General features: G+C 37.3%; 1 protein-coding gene across 4 annotated transcripts in view; it reads right to left on the bottom strand.

Moving 5' to 3' along the window:
• Nucleotides 1-22,999, bottom strand: part of SMAP1 (small ArfGAP 1) — an 88,871-nt gene that overhangs the window by 2,964 nt on the left and 62,908 nt on the right. For 2 of the 4 annotated variants that reach the window (XM_015620636.3, XM_015620639.3), the window contains 4 exons: nt 19,509-19,593; nt 10,192-10,319; nt 1,281-1,449; nt 313-644 (listed from right to left, as the gene is read on the bottom strand). In XM_015620636.3, the coding sequence (XP_015476122.1) occupies nt 313-644; nt 1,281-1,449; nt 10,192-10,319; nt 19,509-19,593 (714 nt within the window). The remainder of the gene's footprint in view (nt 1-312; nt 645-1,280; nt 1,450-10,191; nt 10,320-19,508; nt 19,594-22,999) is intronic. The other 2 variants (XM_033512986.1, XM_015620637.3) reach the window with 1 other exon arrangement.

A 22,999-nucleotide genomic window follows, 5' to 3' on the forward strand; every position in this document is an offset into this window, starting at 1 on the left:
TGTGTTTATGTTTCAGAACTTTGTGACTCTAGCTCAGCTAAGCTTTTTACCTGGCTGGCTCTGATGACAGGATGAGAAGAGTTGTGGAAGCAGAGAACTGAGTTTGGTCATCCTTGTCAAAATTGTTCTCTGCTTTCATAGTAATCTTTCATTGAACTATTCACTGATTTGTAAACATGTGCCTCTGAACAGTTCACAGTCCAGTATTTTTAGCTTGGCTACACTTGACCTTCCTCCTACAGCCACACATTTTGTATCTGAAAAGCATCATCCTTTCTAAAGCACTCTTGTCTGGGAATGGCCAGTCTTTACCTGAGAAAGGTTCCATTGAGCTTGTTGGTTTTGTTGCAATCCATACTTATTTTGTGGTGGTGTGACCATCTGTCCCACCATTCCACCTTGAGGTCCAACGACAGTTTGAGGAAGTCCCATCACACCAGTTGGTGCAGTACCAGTAAATCCATTGGGCATTCCCACTCCTACCATCATGCCCGTGCTTTGTCCCATGACTGGCACTGATTGTCCCATCATGTTTCCCATCATCCCAGTTGCTGCTGGCACAGGAACTCCCATGGGTGGGAAGCCTTGAAATTGAGTTGAAGGTTGTGTGGTAAATGGCATAGAAGATGACCCCATGAACATACCTGTACCAGAGAAGAGAAGATTTCAGCAGAAGTGTCTTGTGATTTTCCTCCCCCATCCCGTAAGTCAGAAGTGCACCAAATAATTCTAACGATAACTGTATCCATCTGTGTGTCAGTGCTGCCAATTTAGCTTCTGGTAAAAGCAAAAATTTGCTTTAAAATTCTCAAAGGAAAGGGACTCACCATGAGATTAACTGCCAAGAAATGCTTGGCATCCCTGTGGTGAACCAGAATCTTTCAGTTGCTGTATTGGAGGTCTTTGTGTTCACACAAACACAGCTAAACCAAAGCTCTGACAGTTCTGTAGGGATCCTGACAGCCTGCTGGCTGCACACTGGAGACTCGGACCCTCACTTGATGAATTACATGGCAGAAGCAGACTACACAGACCTTTCAGTAAATTGTACACTTGATAATTTGAACAGCTATAAATAAATTAAAATCACATATATGTTTTTCTTTACCACCCATATTACATTTCAGTATTTTTTCTCAGTTTTATAAAAGCCGAACATAAAAACCTTCATTTGAATATAGTTAACAGGTATCCAACCTTTGCTTTATATTTGTAGAAGATAACTTTTCTAGATAAAGATTAAAATGGGACTGCACAGAAACCTTCACAACATTATTTACCCGGAGCATTTTGCTGCTGCATTGTTCCTGTGCCATACAGTGATAAAATGGAGTCTTTGGAGAGCTGTTTCTTCGCTGACTCTTCGGATTTTGCTGTTTGCTCAGTAAATAGATCAAGATCCCCGGCTGCTCCAGACAAGGTGGCAGCTGCTGGTTTAGTGGAAGTGCTCTGGGGAATAAAAGACAAGACAGACTACTGAAAGAAACCAGCAAAAGATGATAAATATTTACTGATAAATATTGACCCTCAACTTAATAAAACCTCAATAATTTACAGAAACTAAATTTAAGTGAATGAGAATTTAAAAATATGTGGTATGACTAAAGACAAAAAAAGGCAGTATAGGCAATATGGGACCATCAGACCAGATGAAGGTTACAAAACAAAGAAAACTAAATCCTCAACCAGCTTCAGGGTGTACACATACAGACTATTCATTCCTGTTGTTTTTACATTTTTCATCAGTGAGAAGCATAAATCAAGAGCTGAAATTAGATTATGAAAAATAATTAGGAAATCAATAAGGAGATTAAAATTCACATCTCATTAATCCTTTCATAGGCAGAAGAGATTAGAGAAGAGCTAAAACAAAAGATTAAGTGCTTTGAAAAGTAGCTCTGGAGAAAAGGCAAAATTTTGGTTATCTACTTCAAGTAATAAAATTTCTAAAATACATGGTTTATAACTGGCTTAGAGTTCTTTAAGCACGTTTCACTTATTGAGAAAGCATAATTATCTAAAACTTACTGCAATCTACAACTGAAAAACTAAAATACAGGCAGGCTGGCAGGCTTTGTGCTGCCCTTGTAATAGAATATTTTGTAAGCAAATTACATCCAGGTGTCTCTCAGAGCTTTTACATTGTTGCTCATAGCCATACAGTTCCATATGGGGGCTTTCTCGGTGAATCAGGCAATACATAGGTTCTTGTTATAGTCCTTAAAATACACAACACATCCTGTTACCAGTGGGAACTTTTAATGCAAATCAACTGCACACAGTGAAAAAGAGCCAGGACTGCAAATCATACTTAAACTCTGGCCTTATTTCAGTCCAGCTAAATGATCCCCAACTGCTTAGCGAATACCTACTGCACCCACAGCTTGTGTGAGCTTCAACTCTTTTCCACACTAAAGGAAAATCTTCCTTGGAATACCACTGTCAATGAACAGGTAACCAGGTCTGTTTGTTGAGATCCAATACCCAAATTTATCAGACAGACAAGAGGATACCACAAAATACACAGATATGGGACACCCCTATAATCTTCCTTAAAGCAACTATCACCAATCTGCTGCTTTTGCTGGCATGCTGCTAAGCCCTGAGACGTCCACTATGGTCACACTGGGTTTGTTATAACACCACAGTATGAACATGTTTTAAAGGTGTTTATGCACCTTTAAAAAACACATGAAATGTGTGACTTCTGAAACCTCTAGCATAAATAGAGTGATATATATATATAGAGAGAGAGAGAGTATATATTCTATAATCCATACATAATACATAATATATATAATATATTGCATATATATGATATATATCTAGATTATACAGAGAGAGTATATAATCCATAGTGTAATATATATAATATATATGATATATATCTAGATTATACAGAGAGAGTATATAATCCATAGTGCCATAGATTAGGGGGGAAAATACCCAAAACACAGAACAATTCTGTAACCAGCTAATTTTGACAGAAACCAGCAAGAGAAAGAAGTGCAGATTTATATAGTTGATGGTGAAAAATTTCCAAAACTGCTGGAGAAAGGGAAGAGAAAAAAAACAAAAAATGGAAACTTTCTAGAAAGTGAAAAAACCTGCATCTATACTACACCCAATTTGGGCCAAAGTCAATAGGACTTAGTGGGCAACCAGGAGTGGGCTGACAGACCTACAGAGGGAAAACAAACAGAAAAAGACCTTTGAAACCTCTCTGGCCAATGTACAATTAAATTATCAATTTATTTCTGTACATAATAAAAAGGCTTCTTCCTTCTCACAATAATTTCTGATTGCAAAGCAAAATTGTTACTTAAGTGGGGAGTAGGAAGCTCTCCCTATTTGAGACAACTCTTTATCAGTGTGACATAACCAGTCTTTAAAAACACCAGAATCAGATTTAACAATACATTCAGGTAAAAGCCTGTCCTGAACAGCAGTACTTGTTTCCTGTGCATACACCCAGGAAGGCCCATTACTGAATTGTTCCCTGCTGACACAGATCTCCCATGGCACGCCTGTGCGACAGCCGTGCTCAGCAGGCTGCAGGGAGGAGGACACAGGAGCAGTACACATGGGTGGAGAGAGGGGCATCCCCTCTGCTGCCTGCAGGCAGCAAGGAAGGGGTTTGTTTTCCTCTAGAAGGCAGAGCTGGAAACCTGCAGGTCTCATCATGTTATGTTTACAACCTAAGATTAAATGTTCATTTAATATCTCTTCATTCAGTTTGGTCTTGGAAGATCCTCAAAGGAGCCAAAGCACCAGACAAGCACTCCCTGAAGTGTTCATCACCTAAATAAATGGAAGGTAATGCAAAACACATGGCAAGAAAACAGCAGGTGGCATCCAAGTTAAAAAACAACCAACACTGACATGACTTTTGTATCTCTAACATTGTCACGCTACCCAGGACCTCTGTAAAAACACACCTGGCATTCATATAATAATTTTCCTTCACATGGTACTCTATGTCATTATGCTCAACCTAAATATTCATCAGGTGCTTAAGGATCATACTGATAAGTATCATGACATTACTGAGATAATGATATTAGTGCAACAGAATTTTTCCTACAAATTTAAGAAGAGGTGGCAACAGAGGAAATGAAAGAGGGAAGTGAACAGTGGGACACATGGAGAGAAGGACTACAGGAGAGAAAAAAGCACATGTACATTTTCCTGCTACCTGCACATCTCTGGCTGGTATCTAGGAAAGCAGGGATGGCCTGTATAAAAGGCAGGCCTCTACTGTTTTCCATTTGTATAGTGATAAATAATGGCCCCACACAACAGTTTCAATTTCTCCCTCCTGACTGAAAGAGCTACCTGCTTAGAGAAAATACAGCCTAGCACATAATTATTCTTATGTAAGCAAGGTACTAAGTACATTATTAAGGTCTTAAATTCTGTATGCAATGCTTACTCTTTTTATCTTTGCACTGTAAATGGACTTGATGTTTATTTCAACTCCTGGTTTTGATTTTGCATATTTTGTTTTTAGACATCTACCCAGTTCCATTAAAAATAATCAACTATTATTTCCTGGTAATAACTCATGAGGAAATGAGCACTCAACTATACTCAGTTCACAAAGAAAGACACTAAGAAATCTCATCTGTTCTCTTGCTTTTAGGAATTATCAGCAACATCTGAAAAAGTCAGATTAAGATTTTTATCACTTTCTCAGATTATATCCAAGAACATAATTAACCTTATAATAAGATTAAAAATTCAACTTTATTTTTTGATGCATGTCCAGTACTCACAACAGGCAATACAGCATTTCCTTTGCAATTATCCTTGTCTAGGCTTGAAAATATTTATCTTCCCTGCAGTCCCATTTCTAATTCCTTCTTCAGATTACCCTTCTCTGGAACTCAAAATATATTTCTGTTCCTCTAGACTCTGTTCAGCTAACTCCTTCTGATTCTGGAATATGATGCCTGCTCTTCCTCTGTGCTCCACCTAAGGCATTTAAAGTACCAAAGAGTAAAATCATGGATTCGTAAATGGTTTGGGTTGGAAGGGACCTTAAAAATCATCAAGTTCCAACCCCTGACATGGACAGGTCGCCTTTCACCATATCAGGTTGCTCAGAGTCCTATCCAATCTCAGCTTGAACATTGCCAAGGATGAGGGCATCCACAGCTTCTCTGGTCAACCTGTTCCAGAGTCTCACCACCCAAACAGTAAAGAACTTTCTCCTAATATTTAATCTAAACCTACCTTTGTTTAATTGGAAGCCATTTTCCCTTGTCCTGTCACTAGACTCCCTGAAAAAGAGTCCCTCCCCATCTTTCCTGTAGTCCACCTTCAAATATTGAAAGGTCACTATAAGGTATCTCCAGAGCCTTCTCTCTTCTCCAGGTTGAACACCCCAGCTGTCTCAGACTCACTTCACAAGATCAGTGCTCCATCCCTCTGAACATCTTTGTCCCCTCTGGACTGCTCCTACAGGTCCATGTCCTTCTTACACTGGGAGCCCCAGAGCTGGATGCAGCCCTGCAGGTGGAGGTCTCATGAGAGTGGAGCAGTGTCAGGAAATCAGCTCCCTTGACCTGCTGGTCACAATTCTCCTGTTGCAGCCCAGGATACTGCTGAGTTTCCAGGCTTACAGTGCACATTGCCCACTTATGTTCAGATCTGCATCCACCAGCACCCCCAAGTCCTTCAGTGCAGGGCTGCTCTCAACCCACTTACTGCCCAGCCTGTAGTCACTTTTGGAATTGCTCTAACTCCATTTGAAGCAATGAAACTCTTGCTTTCACATACCTGAAGACAGGAGTAAAATAAACCTAAGGAGAAGCTACAAACATTTCAACTGATGATACTGGAATAGGACTATATAGCTCTCCAGTAAGACCTTGCTTAAATAATACTCATGATAAAGCAAACTTCTGGAACAATGCGTTTTTACATAAAATCTGAGGACTTTGACAAATTAACGCCACCAAAACCAATTAATAAGTTGAAGCTTGCCTGCCAATCTATGGCAACCATACTAGGTACACAGACCTGACACCTCTGGGAAAAATGAGAATTTATGAACATCTCTTTACTTAAAATCTGCCACCAAAGCTTTTCAGATATGAATCATGAAAAACATACATCATACTACACACTACAAAATACACTTTTGTGAAAATACACTTTTGTAGCCACCAAGCTGATTCTCAGCTCCCAGTACAGTACAATTCAAATCAGGCCCATACAGACACAGACACACAGACACACACACACAATCCAAAGTAGTTTAAGTGGACTGGATTTTAGTATCCTCCTTGGAGAAAGACTTACATTAAATATTTCACTGAATTAATACTTCTAAACTAAATACCTCACAGTTCTCCCCTTCTCTTCCTTCCTACAAATTTCACAGAAGAATGAAGACATACAATTATTTTTTTTTTTTTGCTAGAAGACATATACAAAATTTGAAATTAACATCTGGTTAAAACAATTCAGGAAATTGTTTTAAGTGAAGGTAGAAATGACAGACCTTAGTTCAGTTTTCCTACACAATGTTTGGCAACAAACCCTATTCTAATCCCTATAATTTAGCTATGCCCACTTCACATGAGAAAACATCATTAAACATATGAAATGTTCTTCTTTCCTGTCTGTGCCCATGAATAATGCAAAATTTATAGCACATGCCTTTTATCTACTTCTACTGTAGGAGCTGCCTAAGATAACTCTGCTTAAACCCCCCTGAGCTTGCTAATAGGCAAAATTCTATTAAAAAATTGCTCTGTCACATATTGTTCTTTACTAGTTCCTTACAAATTCAACAGTCTGCAATAGCATCCAGTTATACAGAAGAGTGGGAAGAAACATTTTAAATGTTTTTGCAAACTGTGATAAAGACACATGTCTGCAAACAGCATCAAAGTACTTGCAGATCATCAATGCTCAAGTTACATTTGAAAAAGGAGAAACAAATGCTTTTGTTTTCACTTGAAAAATATGTCTTGGCTATGACAATGGATATAAATCCTAACTTTTGCAGACATCATGACGTTTCAGTCTCATAATAAAACATTCAAACAGACATTTCTGTGCTCCACAGTGCCATAAAACAGACTGCATTTAGCATTAAATGCTGCCTTTCAGGTTAAAATGGAGAAGCAAAGCAATCTTGTGAAAACTCGAGGGTCATACAGATCAGTTTGAGGAGCACCAATAAATTTCCTTCTTTTTCAGAAGAAAAGCTCTCAAATTCCACTGTGGCACCTCAGACACACCTACAGTATAGAACATAAGAGTGAATATCTCAGTAAGAAAGCAAGCCATGCTATTCCACATTTGTTCCCCTTCTTCTACTTAATTTTTAAAAATTTCAATACTTTCTGTTAATAGATATTCAAAGAAGTTCAAGTTAAGGTTTGGCCATGGACTTCTACCTTAAATTTTCCAATTTCAAGCACAGGAACTGCATCTTAGCGTTACTCAACTGCTGATCTGAGTTCATACCCACTTCACCAATTACAGCCTTGCACAAAATAATTTCACATTATAATCACATCTCTTACTTACTTAAAGAAATTTAAACAGACCAAATCCTTAAACCCTCTAATAAGGCACCCTGTGTTCTCCTAACTCTTCTCTGAATCCCATACAACTTTTATCAATATTGCGAGGTGAAAGACCTTACAAAATACTCATAGCACTGCCAAATGAGAGGCAACTCCTGCCCAGCCTTGGTTCCCAGACTAGACACCACCATCCTGAAGCAGAACATGTGCAAGGTCTTGATAATCTTAAAGAAAAATAGAATAATATTCTCTTTGCCCCACTTTAGGAAGCAACCCACGTAATCACCATCAGAAACCTGTCTTCTGCTATCTACGCATGTTCCTGTCTCTTATCTGTAGAGATTATCTGATTAAATTACATTTTGTTTGAGATTACTGATTAAAAATGGGAGATAACCAAGAATTAAATCTTGTAATACACCATAAGGATCGTGTGTGTGTTGAAAAGTGCTTGCTGAGAATTCTGTTTGTTTCTCCTGATTACAGCAGTCAGAAGAAAGAAAAATGTCACTACCAATCCGGACAGGTTTGTTTACAGCAAGTGAATATATTTATGCTTTCTAGTACATAAACATGGTGATTCACCAGATACTGAGTATAGTATTGTCCTTTCTATCACTTTTTAATCAATTTAGTAACTACCATACTTAGTCTAGAAACTAGCACAAAGATGAACAACATGTCAAAATATTCCTCTCACAAAAGGTCCAGTGACCAAATCTTTATAATAGAAATGCATTTAAAATGTTCTATACACACATAATTCAGTATGCTTTAGCAGCTACTCCATTATTTAACTCATCACTAGTCATCATCACCTAGGGTATCACCCTTCACTTTGCTTTTTTTCCACTCTTAAGTATTTAGCCTTCTTTTGGATTTCCTACATTCTTTAACCAGCAGGTCACATCACACATCCATGGAATAGAAACAAAAGAAGGCTTTTCTCTTCTTTCTCAGGCTGCTCTTTTCTCCTGGGCACACAGTAGCTACATACAGAAGTCACCATTTCCAGCTTCAGAACGGCTGGAAAGGAGGAAAACCAGAATTCAATGCTGCCCTTTATGTACAATACTACCACTGGCCTGTTTACTTTGAGGTCAAGTGAAAACTTCATGATTCTAGATTTGTATTTACTCAATTTACACCCAAATGTAATAAATTAAAAACTCAGGGAAGCTAGTAAAGAGTTACTGCTTTTCACATCTAGCTCTCCAGGGATCAATTTTGATCTAAGCCATTAGAATAGCAGACAACAAGCACTCAGATACTGCTGATGTTGGTGCTTTGATCAGAGACTTCCACAAGAGATAAGAAAATCTACACCAACAATTTCCTTTGCCATTTTAGCTAACACATCCAAATCTAAATGCAAATACACATGTTACTTCCATCACTTTTTACAGGTAGCTTAATGCATGGAGGGAAGATTGGTTTATCCATATCCATAATCCATAGTAGCACTATGTTTAAAAAGAAGCATGGTTTCAGTCTCTGAAACCCTGTCTAGCATGTTGCACAAAGTAAGCCCTCAGCAGCAAGCAGGGAAAGGGAGAGTAAAGGATAACAAAATCTGTTGACTAACACGCATATGCTTTGAGGCACTCAGAACTCCCTTTCATCGTTATCCCTTCCATTGTACACACTATGTAAACTAAAAGATGAAGAGAAACAAGTACAGATCACATGTCCCAAAATCATAAATTCAAGAATACACACAATTCTTTTCTGTTCAGCAGAGTGGGACAGAAAGCCCTACACAAAAATAAGCTTCTAAATGACCTTAACAAGATGCTCCAGATGGGGAAGCTAGCTCACCACTACTCCAAAACCTCCCTTTCAAAAGCCAGTCTGGGTTAAAGGAAGCTTGCACATGTCCATCACCAGCACCTTGCTCTTTGAGTCGGACAGCTACTCAAGGAGAGCTGCAGCTTCAAGCAGATTCTTTGTGTGTCCCAAAGCTGCCTTTCCAGGCTACAACAGGCATGGTGATGGGTTTGTTTCCAAACTGTCATGGCTATAAGAAGGAGCAGGCCAGGTGCAGGAGTTATCCTACTCTCCCTTGAGGAAAGCAAGACATACAAGTTCCAAGATGATACAAAAGACAAATCAGTCCAGGTAGCAGTATCAGGTTTTTTTTAATATCCGTTCTTGATTTTGAGTATGAAACCTCAGACCCTGAATTTTTAGCAGGTCTAAGAGAGAAGCATCTGCTGCAGTCTTTCTTAAATATCAGCACCACAAAGCAGTAAGCTGTCTTAAAAAGGATGACTGGATGCCCAATAACGCGAGAACATAATGTTACATTCAGCAATACCTATTAAAAAAAGAACAAGACAAGAGAATATAAATGAAAACATGACTACTATCACCAGGGTAAGACAGAATCCAATTTAGCTGGATAACCAGAAGGAAAAACCACACCATCTACTTCTATACCCAAGCAGTGCAGTAGCTTGAAAAGGTGAGAAAAATACCAATGTTACATTTTAAGCATCTCCTATCATGAGGTGTTTAAGATGTGTTGAGAAGCGTGCATTCCTTCTGTGTGAATCAACAATTCCCTGAAGGAAAATACACATGTGCATGCACATATTTACACATATAACATACATACACATAACTAAATACACTTATTAAATTTTACCTGAGCAGGAGGTACTGCAGCTGCTGGTAAAGGATTAGAGATCATTGGGCCAAAGATATCCAGGTCATCATTCAGTGCTGTGACAGTAGCAGTGCCTCCATTTGTAACAGATGCTTCAGCTGGACCATCTGAAAAAGTAACAGAATCACTTTAAAAGTGAAAATTATTAATATCTTAACACCATGAGAATAATTAAAGCTGTATATTCCCTCCTAGCCTGCCCCCATCAAATATCTCAGTTTCTGAGATATTTTTCAGGCTATGATATTGTTCAGATAAAGACTTCTTTCCCGAAGAAGATGGCACATTAATGTCCTCCAGAAAAAAAAACAACCAAAAAACAACCAGTGACAAAAAAACCCACTTAAAAGTTCCCTAAGGACAACCACACCAACTTAGCAGTACACACTACTCATTTTTCAGGAGTCTCTGCACACCAACACTTTAAGTAAGAATTTAAATAGACATCTTACTGAGAAGGTCCAAATTTGGTAACCATGTACCAGAAAAAATACACTCATCAGTGCTCCCGAATTAAAATTTGAAGTTTTAGAATCCATGAAGTTATTCTTGATAGGTTATAAATAAATAAATAAATAAGTAAATAAATATTTTTTTTAACATAAATAAACTTTGCATTAGGGAAAAAGTCAATTTTTTCCCTTGTTCAAAAGTATTTTGCACAGAATTTTTTCTATAGCTCCATATGAATGCACCTGCCAGGCACACTGAACTAATTATCCATAAGAACCTATCACTCTTGCTCTGAGCCTTGGTGTCTGTAAGTCACTTTAACACATGAACATTTACTGATCTAGGTGAAACTGGATGCATGCATGACAAAGAACTGTGCTTTAAAAGAATTTTCAATAAAGTACTTTGAAAGATACAGGGACAAAAATATTAAAATAGTGTTTTTAAGGAACAGAGCAACCATTTCTTTTTTCATTTTAAGCTGCTCAAGAAAAAGTGGTAAGAATTGGCTAATAAATTTATGCCCAAGCATATCACAAGTAAGTTGCCATTACATAGAACTTGACAAATAAAAAGGTGACTCTAGATTCTGCTGGACTTTTTAATGACTGAATAGTTCTAACAGTTTAATAAAGCAAGTTTAAGAAAGCTTTTACAGGCAATAGAAGAAGTGTAAAATTAACCAATCTCAGTGCTGAAGTCAGACTTTTGTATAAGAAACTAGCTGAATTAAGTCAAAACTTTCTCTTCAAAAGAAATATGGTCATGACTGGCACAGCTGACACATCACAGAAGGGTCAGTACTCCAAAAACCCTAGATTACAGTACACTGCTACTAACATCGTAAGACTGCACCCTGAGACAATCCACTCAGAAGCAGATTACCCACAGATGCCACATTGGTCTGGGCTGGGATAGAGTTAAGGCTCCTCTCAGTAGCCAGTATGAGGCTCTGTTTTGGATTTTGCTGGAAACAGGGTTGATAACACAGGGATGTTTCATTATTGCCAAGCAGCGCTTGCACAGTGTCAAAGCCTCTTCTGCTCCCCACCAGGGAGGGGCTGGGGGTGCACAAGGAGCTGTGAGGGGACACAGCCAGGACAGGTGACCCCAACTACCAAAGGGATGCTCCACATGGTGCTGTGCTCAGTATACAAAGCAGTGAGAAGAAGGAGGAAGACCTTTGGAGTGATTGCATTTGTCCTCCCAAGTAACTGTTACAGATGATGGAGCCCCAATTTCCTGGGGATTTCTGAACACCTGCCTGCCCATGGGAAGTGGTGGATGGAATTCCTAGTTTTGCTTTGCTTACATGCACAGCTTTTGCTTTACCTGTAAAACTATTTTTATTTCAACCAACAAGTTTTCTCACTTTTATGGTCCTGATTCTCTCCCCCATTCAGTGGGGGGAGGGGGCAAGTGGCTGTCTGGGGCTTGGTTGCCTGCTGGGGTCATGACAGATGCCTTCTTTTCTGTCAGCCTTCTAAGAAGGCGAAGTAGCCATGGGAATGAGTTGACACTACTAGACCTTCTGTGCTGAATGAAAAGTGAGGGGCTTGAGAAATGTGAAGTAGCCACCTCAATCAGTTTTATTACTCTTCTGTGATCTGACTTTGCTGGGGGACTGCTGCTGCAATGGTTCTGAAAAGCAGTTACAAATTCAGCTATGATTATGACAGACCTACTTGCACCTTAATGCAAAGGTCTCCTCTTTCCTTAATTTCTGATGAATGGAAGCCAGGGGACAGCAAAATGGCCATATGTATAATCGGCTGGACCATTCAATGCACATTAGTGCTTTGAGATGTGTATAAATAAATGTACTGACCATTCAAGCATAAGCTTCTTTTGAGGTCATTCTGCAGACTGGCAGTTCCAAAAACATCTCCCCAAAGGTTTACTGTTTCAGATAAATTTAGGAATTAACTGTGCATAATTTTCAAGCAAAAGGACTGTCAAGAATTAATAATTTAATGTTCTAATTTTCTCAGTCAGGCACATGTATTAAAAAAAATTGTCAATTTTTTTTTAAAATTCCAAAGTTGTTTAGATTCCCTGAACGTAAAGGTGTTTAACATAGAAGACTGAAAATTTAAATGCAATCATTTACTGAAACAAGCATTTCACATATTCAGAACATTCATGACAGAACCCATTTGCAAAAATATAGTATTTTTCAAGTATTTAATATGTTGCTTATAAACTAATATTATGAAAACCCAGATTTTTGCTAGATTTGTTCTGCAAGAATGTTATTTGGTAATGCATATGCCTTTCATCTCTTACTGAATAAATACCTCCCTGTCTCCACTAGTGCAGAAACCAGACATTTTGAATTACTGTTTACAACACTGTTTTAAGCCTTTATGAATAGTATTAATAGATGATCCTGTTTTAATGATTTCTCAAAATGTAATATTTGGAATATTTATATCTATATCTATCTAAAAGAGACTCCAAAAAGCTTCCCCCTTCCCTACTGAAAAAACTAAGTTTCAGAATATAGAAAAAGCCTAACAGTATTTTCACTCCAGTTTATTACTTGTAGCAGTATTAGTGTTTCCATTTAAATATATCTGCATGAAGGCATGAACAGTCTTGTTTTTCAACATAATGATTCACAGTTCTTATACAGAGATTATGGACAGTCCCAACTCCAACACACCAGATCATGGATTAGGATGTATTTCCTCCTTTCCTTTATCATTTTAAAATATTTCTGTAATATAAGATAGATACTTCTCAATTTTAATTTATTCTAAGAATATCATTTCAATTCAACTTGAGCCACCCATCATTAAAACCTGATTAAAATAGGTGGTGTGTATATGACAGAAGGAAACACAGCTGTAGCCTTTCCAGGGAACAGGTAAACATCAGATTAAGCTACATGAGCCTGAGTATTTTGAGAAATTTATATCTTCAACCATCACAGGATTACTTTGAAGCAACTAGGTTTTGAGAAACTTCCATCACTTTTCTGGAGAATGCATCCATAGGTAGGAATTAAATGTTAGATGTAGCAAAAACCATTGCAATGTGTGCAGATGCAAGGCAGAGCTTCCATGCTCAGTCAGAGAAGGGAAGGTCTGGAGTCAAGAGATGCTGTTCTTCACCCTTGCTCCCAGGTGCAGTTCCAAATCTTCTCTTCTTACAGTTTGTGACACCATTACAGGTAATATCTGATTGCTGTCAGCCACAGTGTAATCAGTATATCAAACTTGTTTCAGTTTGATAGCAGAAACAAAAACTATTTATCAAGATGTATTTAATAATATAGTGAAAGGTTCCAGTGAAGTTTACCTTTACAGTTCTTTTTCTGTATAGATTTTATTAATCCCTGACATGACAATTTCCAAGTGCTTCTTCTGTTATGCATATACTTCATAGCTTTCACATACATCATCAATCCTTTGTATACTTATTTGCACCAATAGTGAGAATGACCAGCAGAAGGGCTTCAAAGGGACAGAAGAAGAGGAAACAGCAAAAAATCAGACCTGATCTTAAGCTCTGCATTTCTGAAACTCACTTTTTAGGGACCAAACTATTTACAACAACTTTGTCACTAAGCAGCCATTTTTAAACATACAATCATTTATGACAGCCATACCAAGACTTTCAATACAGAGAATATGCATATGATTATTTTTTACTAGAGCGGCAGAACTGAGAGAAACAGGTCAATAGTTCTAACAAAAATCTTGGGCAAAGATTCAAACAAGGTCTGTCTGGTCAAAATTATTGCAGATTTAATGAATTAGTAAAATTTTATTTAGTGCTAAAACCTTTGCAAAAGGGCAAAAGCATTCACAGGGAGGCAATTTCTATATAATACTTCTGAAAATAAAGTGTGGAAAAAATTACTAGCCAGAAAGCTAGTAATGCCTCAAGTGGTTGTAAATGTTTTCATTTTGGGAAGATATATTGCTTACCTAAGCATAATCTGAAAATTGCAGCAATACTATAAATGTTAACATATTTACAAGCTCAAGAAGTGGGGCCATGCAAACCTCATGAGGTTCAACCAGGCCAAGTGCAAGGTCCTGCACTGGGTCAGGGTAATCCATGCTACAAATACAGGCTTGAGGACAAATGGATTGAGAACAGCCCCACAGAGCAGGAGCTATGCATCCTGGAAGATCAAAGTCTGGACATGAGCAGGCAATGTGTGCTTCCAGCCCAGAAACTCAACTGTATTCTGGGCTGCATCCAAGGCAGCATGGCCAGCAGGCTGAGGGAAAGGATTCTCCAGTCTGGTGAGACCACACCTGGAGTGCTGCATCCAGCTCAGGGGTCCCCAGCACAGGAAAGACATGGACCTGTTGCAGCAGATCCAGGGAAAGGCCATGAAGGTGATCAGAGGGATTTCTCCTTTAAGGAAAGTCTGAGATAGTTGGGGCTGTTCAGGCTGGAGAAGAGAAGGCTCCAGGGAGACCTTATTGTGGCCTTCCAGTACCTGAAGACCTACAGGAAAAATCAGGTCAGACTTTTTATTAGGGTCTGTAGTGATACAACAAGGGGTAATGGTCCTGGTAAAACAGGATAGATTCAGACTAGATATAAGAAAGAAATTTTTCACAATGAGGGTTGTGAAAGTTGCCCTGAGAGGTGGGTAGCTGCCCCTTCCCTGCAAACATTCAAGGCCAGGTTGGATGGGGCTCTGAGTTACTTGATCTAGTTGAAGGTGTCCCTACTGATGGCAGGAGCATTGGACTAGATGACCTTTAAAGGTCCCTTCCAACCCAAACTATTCTATGATTCTAGGAGTTTGTGATCTATATTTGCATATATGATATTTATATACATATAAATGTATCTTTGCTATTTCATAAATGCAACTTTCTGACTTAGAACCAACCACATGATGCTTTGGTACTTACCCAACAGTCCTGACAAAAGTACATTTCTCAGTAATGCAACATTCAGCTACGTTTCATATCACGATTAACCTCTCAAAATCTCAGAGAACTCCTTCAGAGGATATTTCCCATGCAAAAGCAGATAAGCAGCTTTTACCATTTAATATTTTACCTCCAAACATGCCAGATGAATGCTCCACACATCAAATTCAGTATATACCAACATAATAAATCTCTTTTCTTCTAGCTATTCACTGTAACTACAGAGGTTAATCCAGAATATGCAATTGTTTATTTTATGGAGGGTGCATCTAAACATGGGAAATGATACAGAATATGTAAAATGCACTTTTCTTCTTTCTGAGAATTCTTGAAGGTAATATAGTTTAAAAATACTATTTTTCCTCCTCTTTTCCTCTGTATGTTGAAGTAATTTCTAAGTGGCATACCTTGGCAAAAAACAGTCACAAACTGCCTGTGTAACATTCCAATACTCCATGGACATTAGTACATAGCTACCACACCAATTTTTACAAAATATTAAGAAATCATTGACATCAACCTGGCTTAAGTGGAGACATCCACCTTGTAAGAAAAAAAAACAAAAAACAAACAGAAAAGAGCGCAGAGCACAAGGTTAACACCAGTGAGATGAAAATACAGCACCACCAATCACTTAAGTGCTGAAGACCTGTGGTTTATACACTGTGACTTTCAAACTGAAGATTGTTTCCTACAATTATCCTATTAAAAATTCATTTTATAAAATCCTGTATTATTGATTTTAGCGTCAATTTTAGGTCTTCACATTTTCAACAGGGCATTCTTCCAGCATGGGTAAGATCCAAATAATTGTAGAGATGACTGAAAAAGCAGCCTCAGGCTTGGCCTACAGAAACAGGCTGTTATTTCCCACTGCTTGGGAAGAGAGGGAAGGAATTTGGGGTTGCACAGCAAGAACACTAATACTACTGCTTGTAGAGATTGTAACAGTATTTAGCTTGTACATGTCCATTTCCCCCACCTTTCTGTATGTGGAGTTCTGAACTAAAACCTATTCTGAATCAAAAAGCCAAACCAAACAAATGAAATTGCATCATCAAAAAGTGAGTATCTAAACAGCCTCTCAATAACAACACCCTAATCAGGAAATTAAGAGAACCACACAAATCTATTCAAAAGGGCTCAGAAAAACACAAATGTTAAAGTACGGTCACTGAGGATATCATGCCTCTTCTCCTATTACAAGATTTAAAGGCACAATTTGCCAAGGCATATTTCCTTGAATATTTTGCAATTTGAAAAGAAAAGTGAAAGAGTTTCCTTTTAAAAAATCGCCCAGCTAATTTTCATAGGATAAGTCCTATCTAAGGAAGTTTACTTTCTGACAAGGTTACTACTGCAAAATCAACTGAGACAAAAAGAACAATGACCCAGACTAACACCATACCCAAAGCTAGCAGTGAGGGTTACTCAAGAAAATACTTCGCGAAGAAGCTGGGCCATTCTGAAAGCCAAAATTATTCTAGCATGAATTCTGATCCATTAAAATTACTTAACCTGCTATCACAAGTGATTTTGAGCTGCCCTACTAAAAGCTAGTACTAGTCTTCACTTGCAGAAATGAAGTCCTAAGAGAATGAATCCTCATTAAAAAATGTCTGCTCAGTAAGAAGAACGAGCTAAGCAATCATTTCCATTTTAATATTATTTGATATGACATATCATACATTCTAATTAGCAGTGCATCACTGCAGCAAAAAAAGCGAGTGAAATTCTGGGATGTATCCACAAGGGTGTTACTTCCTGAGGCAAAGATGTGATCATCCCACTCAACTCAGCACTTCCCAGGCTTCACCTGGAGTCTGTGTCCAGTTCTCTCCCCTGCCATTCAAGACAGACACAGACTGGAGATGGTCCAAAGGAGAGGCAAGGACCTGCTCTATGAGGAAGAGTGAAGGAGGTCGATCTTTTCTCCCTGGAGAAGGGAAGGCTCAGGAAGGCCCTCATCCCAGAATGCCAGTACTTAAAGAGCACTTATGAAGAGGACACAGCCTCTCTTCTCAACACAGGGAGCCACATAAGGAAGACAGAAGGCAACAGATACAATTTTGTCAACGTAAGAAAGCAATTTTTTACCGTGAGATCAATTACCAGAACAACTCCACAGATGTGGCAGAGTTCCCATCACTGGAGGTTTGCACGCTGTGCCCAGATAGGATGCTAGATAATGTCTCTGCTCCCCTTCCCATGGACTCCTTGGGCCAGAAGGTCATTTGAGGTCCCTTCCAACCTGGACTACTCTGTGGTTCTATGATACATTGGGTTGACGTGACCTCTCCTTTAATACTATCTGAAGTCTTCTATTGCAGGTGCTAATTAAAAGAAAACTCTTCAAATGAAATATGCAGGTCTGCTCTCATTAACGCATCTCATTTGCAGCTCAGTGGATTCCAAGTGCTACTGGCTTATTATACTGCTTTTCAATTTGTTATTTAAAAGATCTTTAAGCATTCCCTCCTCTAAAATTATGGTGTTTTAACACACATATTATAAACTTTGCCCTTTTTATATCTCACTGAAGAAGCAGAGCTGTTGAACACCAATTATAATACTATTTTCATTGCACATTACATCTCAAGTTAGCCAATGCAATCTGAGTTCATTATGGTATCATAAAACAGTGTTACCAAGATACTTTTCAAAACATGACCAAAAGAATACAGAAGCCTAGCAATTTCAAAACCACATATTGATTAAATTTTAGTTTTTAATTAGGTTGTTGTTCTGCTAAAGGAAAATAAAGGAGAATCAGCTTTCCATCAAGTCTAAATTACTTTTTTTTTTTTTTTTTTTTTAGATAAGCTCATTCTACAATCGTTGTTGGGTGTTAATTAAGATTTGCATGCCCATAGTAGCAATTACTTGGAATGAGATATGGACAACATACATATAACCCAGGCAAAAATGGTACTTTACAGTTAGCTCTACAACAGAGAGGAAAAAAACATGCATTTTGGATGAGAGTGTGAATTTTATAACAGAGAAAACATTTACTGTTTTGTCACCTTATTCATACCTTGAAACAAAAAACTAAAAATAAACCAGAACATTTTTCTACAAAGTGAAGCTTTTAGAATTACATTTAAAAGACTTATTAGCCTCCTTTAATATAACATAAAAATTATGTAGAAAATTAAGAGTAACCATTACATTGATAGAAAGTGAATACTCTTCATATCCACTCACAACTTGTAGAAGATTTTCCTAACAATGAATTTCAAAAGGAAATAAAAATACGGTAATATTTTATTCTTCCATTTCCATTTTAAGATTCCATCAAATGGAAAAAACACATTTAGAGCAACATTAGATAAATGAAAGACATATTTTATGAGAATGGCCTATACACAACAGTATAGGCAGTGTCAATTAAATTATTTTACTAGAAACTGTTTAATTTACAGGACAAACCCATAGTAACCAGTCAGAAAACAAAAAGGTGGATTAGATAAAATGAATGATGGTTTCAGTCAGTACAGAACACTGAAATGCCCACTGTATTAAGTTTTACAAGGTATTAGTCAGCTGCAGTCTGACAGTTCACTGTTCTTTTAACTAATAAAGGAATTGTATGATATAATTTATTTTACAGATACATAATACAGATGACCTCAGCATTTTCATTAAAAAATACACTTGTACCATAAACAGTGAAATACTACAATCCACAAGGCCTTTGAAGATCGCTTTGATAACTTCCCCTTCCCACAGGATCTCATTACTCTCCCTAGCAAAATGTAAGTACTGATATACCCACATCCCACTGGCATTTTCCTTTATAGTTTTAAATTCATGCATGCAATCCTATGGTTTTCAAATTAACCTTTCAGTAATCACAGAAAAAAAAAGTACACATATTAAAATATAAAATTACATATCTGTGTTTGATTTAAAACCAAGTAATTATGTATTGCTTACCAAGTCCTAAAAGGTCAATAGTGGGTTCTGATGACTTTTTTGGACTCGCTTTAACTTCCGATTGCTGATCCTCTTTCTTCTGTGGCTTGTAAGGGAAAAATATAAACACAAGTAGCATGTTTGAAAAGATTCAGTGCTTTAATTCTCATTAAAGATCCTGCTTCAGTATCAGAAATGGAAGTAATTTTCTGTATTTGTTTATCATAATGAATTTGATTTGTAATGAAGTATGTGGCAGTTCTAGTCAAAAGGGACATGGCACATGACTGTAAAAATTTTTTTTTGTACTTTCAGTGATATGTAGTAAATGTTAAAATAAATCTAAGTTTGAGGATAGCTTGAAATAAACTGAAGTCTTAAATTGAACCACTGAATATCATGCAGTAGGCAAAAAGCTGTTTATAATTTATCAACTCATTTCAGCAACCAAACTACACAGTTCTGCAGCATTAAAGAGAAAAAAATTAAAGTTTTTAAAAGCTTAAATTTAAAAATTAGATGCATACTAATGACATCAATTTGCCTTTCTGCAAAGAACATCTGCACAACAATCTGCAGAATTTATAGATGCTGACTACTGATGCACACAACCTGAGTTCATGACCTTTTCCTTTTTAAACCTGAATGATAAGAAGAGCATTTTTCTTCTTCTGAAAAGAGAACTCCTAGTCTCTTCTTGCCTAGAGACTTCAAAATGTATGATGGTATTGATGTGAAATTTGATTATGAAAACTACTTCATAAAACTGTTCATAGTTCTTCTTACACCAGTATCAGACTGATCCCCTGAATCCATCAAAACATCAGTTTCTAAAATGAAGATCAACTGGTTAATAATAGTGGCATGACAAATGCATTTCTTCACATGCCTTTAATGTGCCTTTGCTCCATACTTATCACAAAAACCCAAAGTGGACTGTTTGATCAATGAGTACAGCCTTTAACTAGAAGAGATTACCCAGGAACAGTGGAAGGACACAGTCAGACTGGGCACTGGGCTGACACCAATAGAACCTGCTTCACTCACACCTTTGTCACATACATAATGTGGCTTTCACAGGGTCACTGAGACTCCTGAGATTGGTGAAGTCATTGAATCTTAGTATTTAGCATTAGGAGAGCTTTAAAGTTCAACACAATCTTATAAAGATCTATTTTAGATAACCCTTTATTTTCTTCCTCTCCTGCAAAAGGGGGACAAAGAGAGAGCTTGGTGTTTGTAAAGAGCAGTGAGGAAAACTCAAGAGTATTCAATAGCAGCCCAAGTGAGCAGAAGCCTCTTACACAGTGTTACAGACACTCCTCTTGCATGAGCAAATCACCACTGAAAACCTTCAGCTAAGGGTTCCAATTAACCAAACTCCATTCCTGGAGCTACCATGAACAGGTATCATCACACTATCTGACCCTCGCTAAACTCTCAGAGAAATACTTGCTCCCTCTTACCAAAAATCCTTAGGTTGACTTTACATATCTCAAGATCCAGCTGTTTGGGAAATAGCCTGATGAATAAACACCCCATGAATTCCCTGATTCTATACTGTGTTATAACTTTCAGCACTGTGTTTACAATCTGGAGCACAGCACACTGATTCCAAACACTCTAAGTAAGTATAGTTTTTGAAAGTAAACCATGACAACATATCAAGCATTTTTTAAAAGTGACAATTCAAAATTAACTTTTCTACTACTGACCATATCTCAGGAAATACACTATAAACCAACAAAATTATAATTATTATAAACACTAATCAGAATTAACAGTGAGTACTTCAGAACAGAATGTGCCATAAAACCTTGAATGTTTGAGTTTTCTCCATCCCTATAAGAAACCTTCTGGGTCACAGAAGCTGTAAAAAGAAGCATTTCTGACATGCTCCTTTATTTCATGATACTGGTTTTTTCCCCTTTTGCTTAAACAGCTTAAAAATTCTGAATATATAATGATTTCTTTCAACTGAAAAGAAAAACTGTTAGAATTATATTAAATGTGCAAGTTGTCATTACACTGTATTAGATTTCTGGTAACTACCTAAATCCACAAGTTTGAAATAATTTAAAGCCTGACAGGTTAGTTTTGAATGCAAACTTTTCAAAGAAGTCAAATACTTCTGCATACATTAATAAGAACTAAAGAGAAAGAGTTCATAAAATAGCACTTTCTTTTATTTGGCACTTATTACTGAGGCAAATTAATCTTATTATCTAAACGAAAAATTTAAAAATATGGGAGGAATAATCTACTTAGGTCCTCTGTTTTGTCAAATAAAAATTTTCAATAAATATTAAATGCATATTTTTGTTTCATTACATTCTAAATAAGAAAGGCAATGAAGGTACAAGTTACAAAATTAGGAATTTCTATAAAAATATGATCTCTTAAGATGCCCCTTTCAAATATCGTAACTATTATTTCTTGATCAAAAGTTTCTGTCCCATTTTTCTCCCCTTGCCAGTATGTAAACTACTAGATTTTAAGGTTACTTCTTAGTTAATTACTTTAAAATAAGCTGAAAAAATATTTTCAAACTCATTAGTACATCAAATATTTCTAGCCATTAATACTGCCTTTGTTTCCTCGGTGAAGATTTTCTCCTTAAAGCACTATTCAACATTTTGTAGCTACATGGTTTTCACCAATATTCTAACCTTCAATCTGAAAAATGAAAAACACCTAACACCAAAAATTCATCTGTATAACAGCAGACACCCAAAGCAATATTCAGCAGCTATCTGGAACAAATTAGCTTCCTCTTTAATTTTACCTGCAAAATTATTTTGTTTCCCCCATTCTCACCAAAACAAGCACCATTTCCTGGAATTTCCTATCCTCCCGTCTGAGATTTCAATCAATTCTGTAATTTGGTATGCCTTTATTTCTGTTTAAGATGCTTCATAACACATAGGAGGGACTTTTGTGCAAATTTAGAAGACATTTGTTTGGTGCTTAAGGCCTGCCATGATTCACAGGTAGACAGGAACTTCGCTAAAGTCACCTGCAATGAATTAGGTAAGGCTGGCACCAGTGGGACGAGTTACAAGAAACTTGCATACACACAATTCTTAAGAGTAATTACTTAATGACCCTCACTACCATACTGCTTCTTGAGTCTTGTTTTCTGTTCAGTCCCATGGGCTCTGCACTGTGGTCCCCCTGAAGTAGGTATAACAAAAAGCAGTGGCTTACTTCAGTGTTCTGTAGCAGAGACCATGCTGCATTTCTGGCTCAAGAAGAGAACCTCCAAGGTCTCTTCCAGTCCGTGTAATTCTGGCATAAACAAGGTATTGAAACTTTTGGACAAGAACAAAAAGGAAGCCACACTGAAGTCACTAGAATATTTTATTACAAATCATAAAGAGAAATGTTTAATTTCTTTTTAGCAGTTTTGCCCCAGAAGGACTCATTTATGACTAAACTTTATGCAGAAAATGGCCTTTCAAGATGTTAAGTACTGTACTCAGTGAGCACAGAAGTGTGTAACAGGAAAAAAA

This window comes from Parus major, chromosome 3, assembly GCF_001522545.3.
Source record: "Parus major isolate Abel chromosome 3, Parus_major1.1, whole genome shotgun sequence".
NCBI lineage: Eukaryota > Metazoa > Chordata > Aves > Passeriformes > Paridae > Parus > Parus major.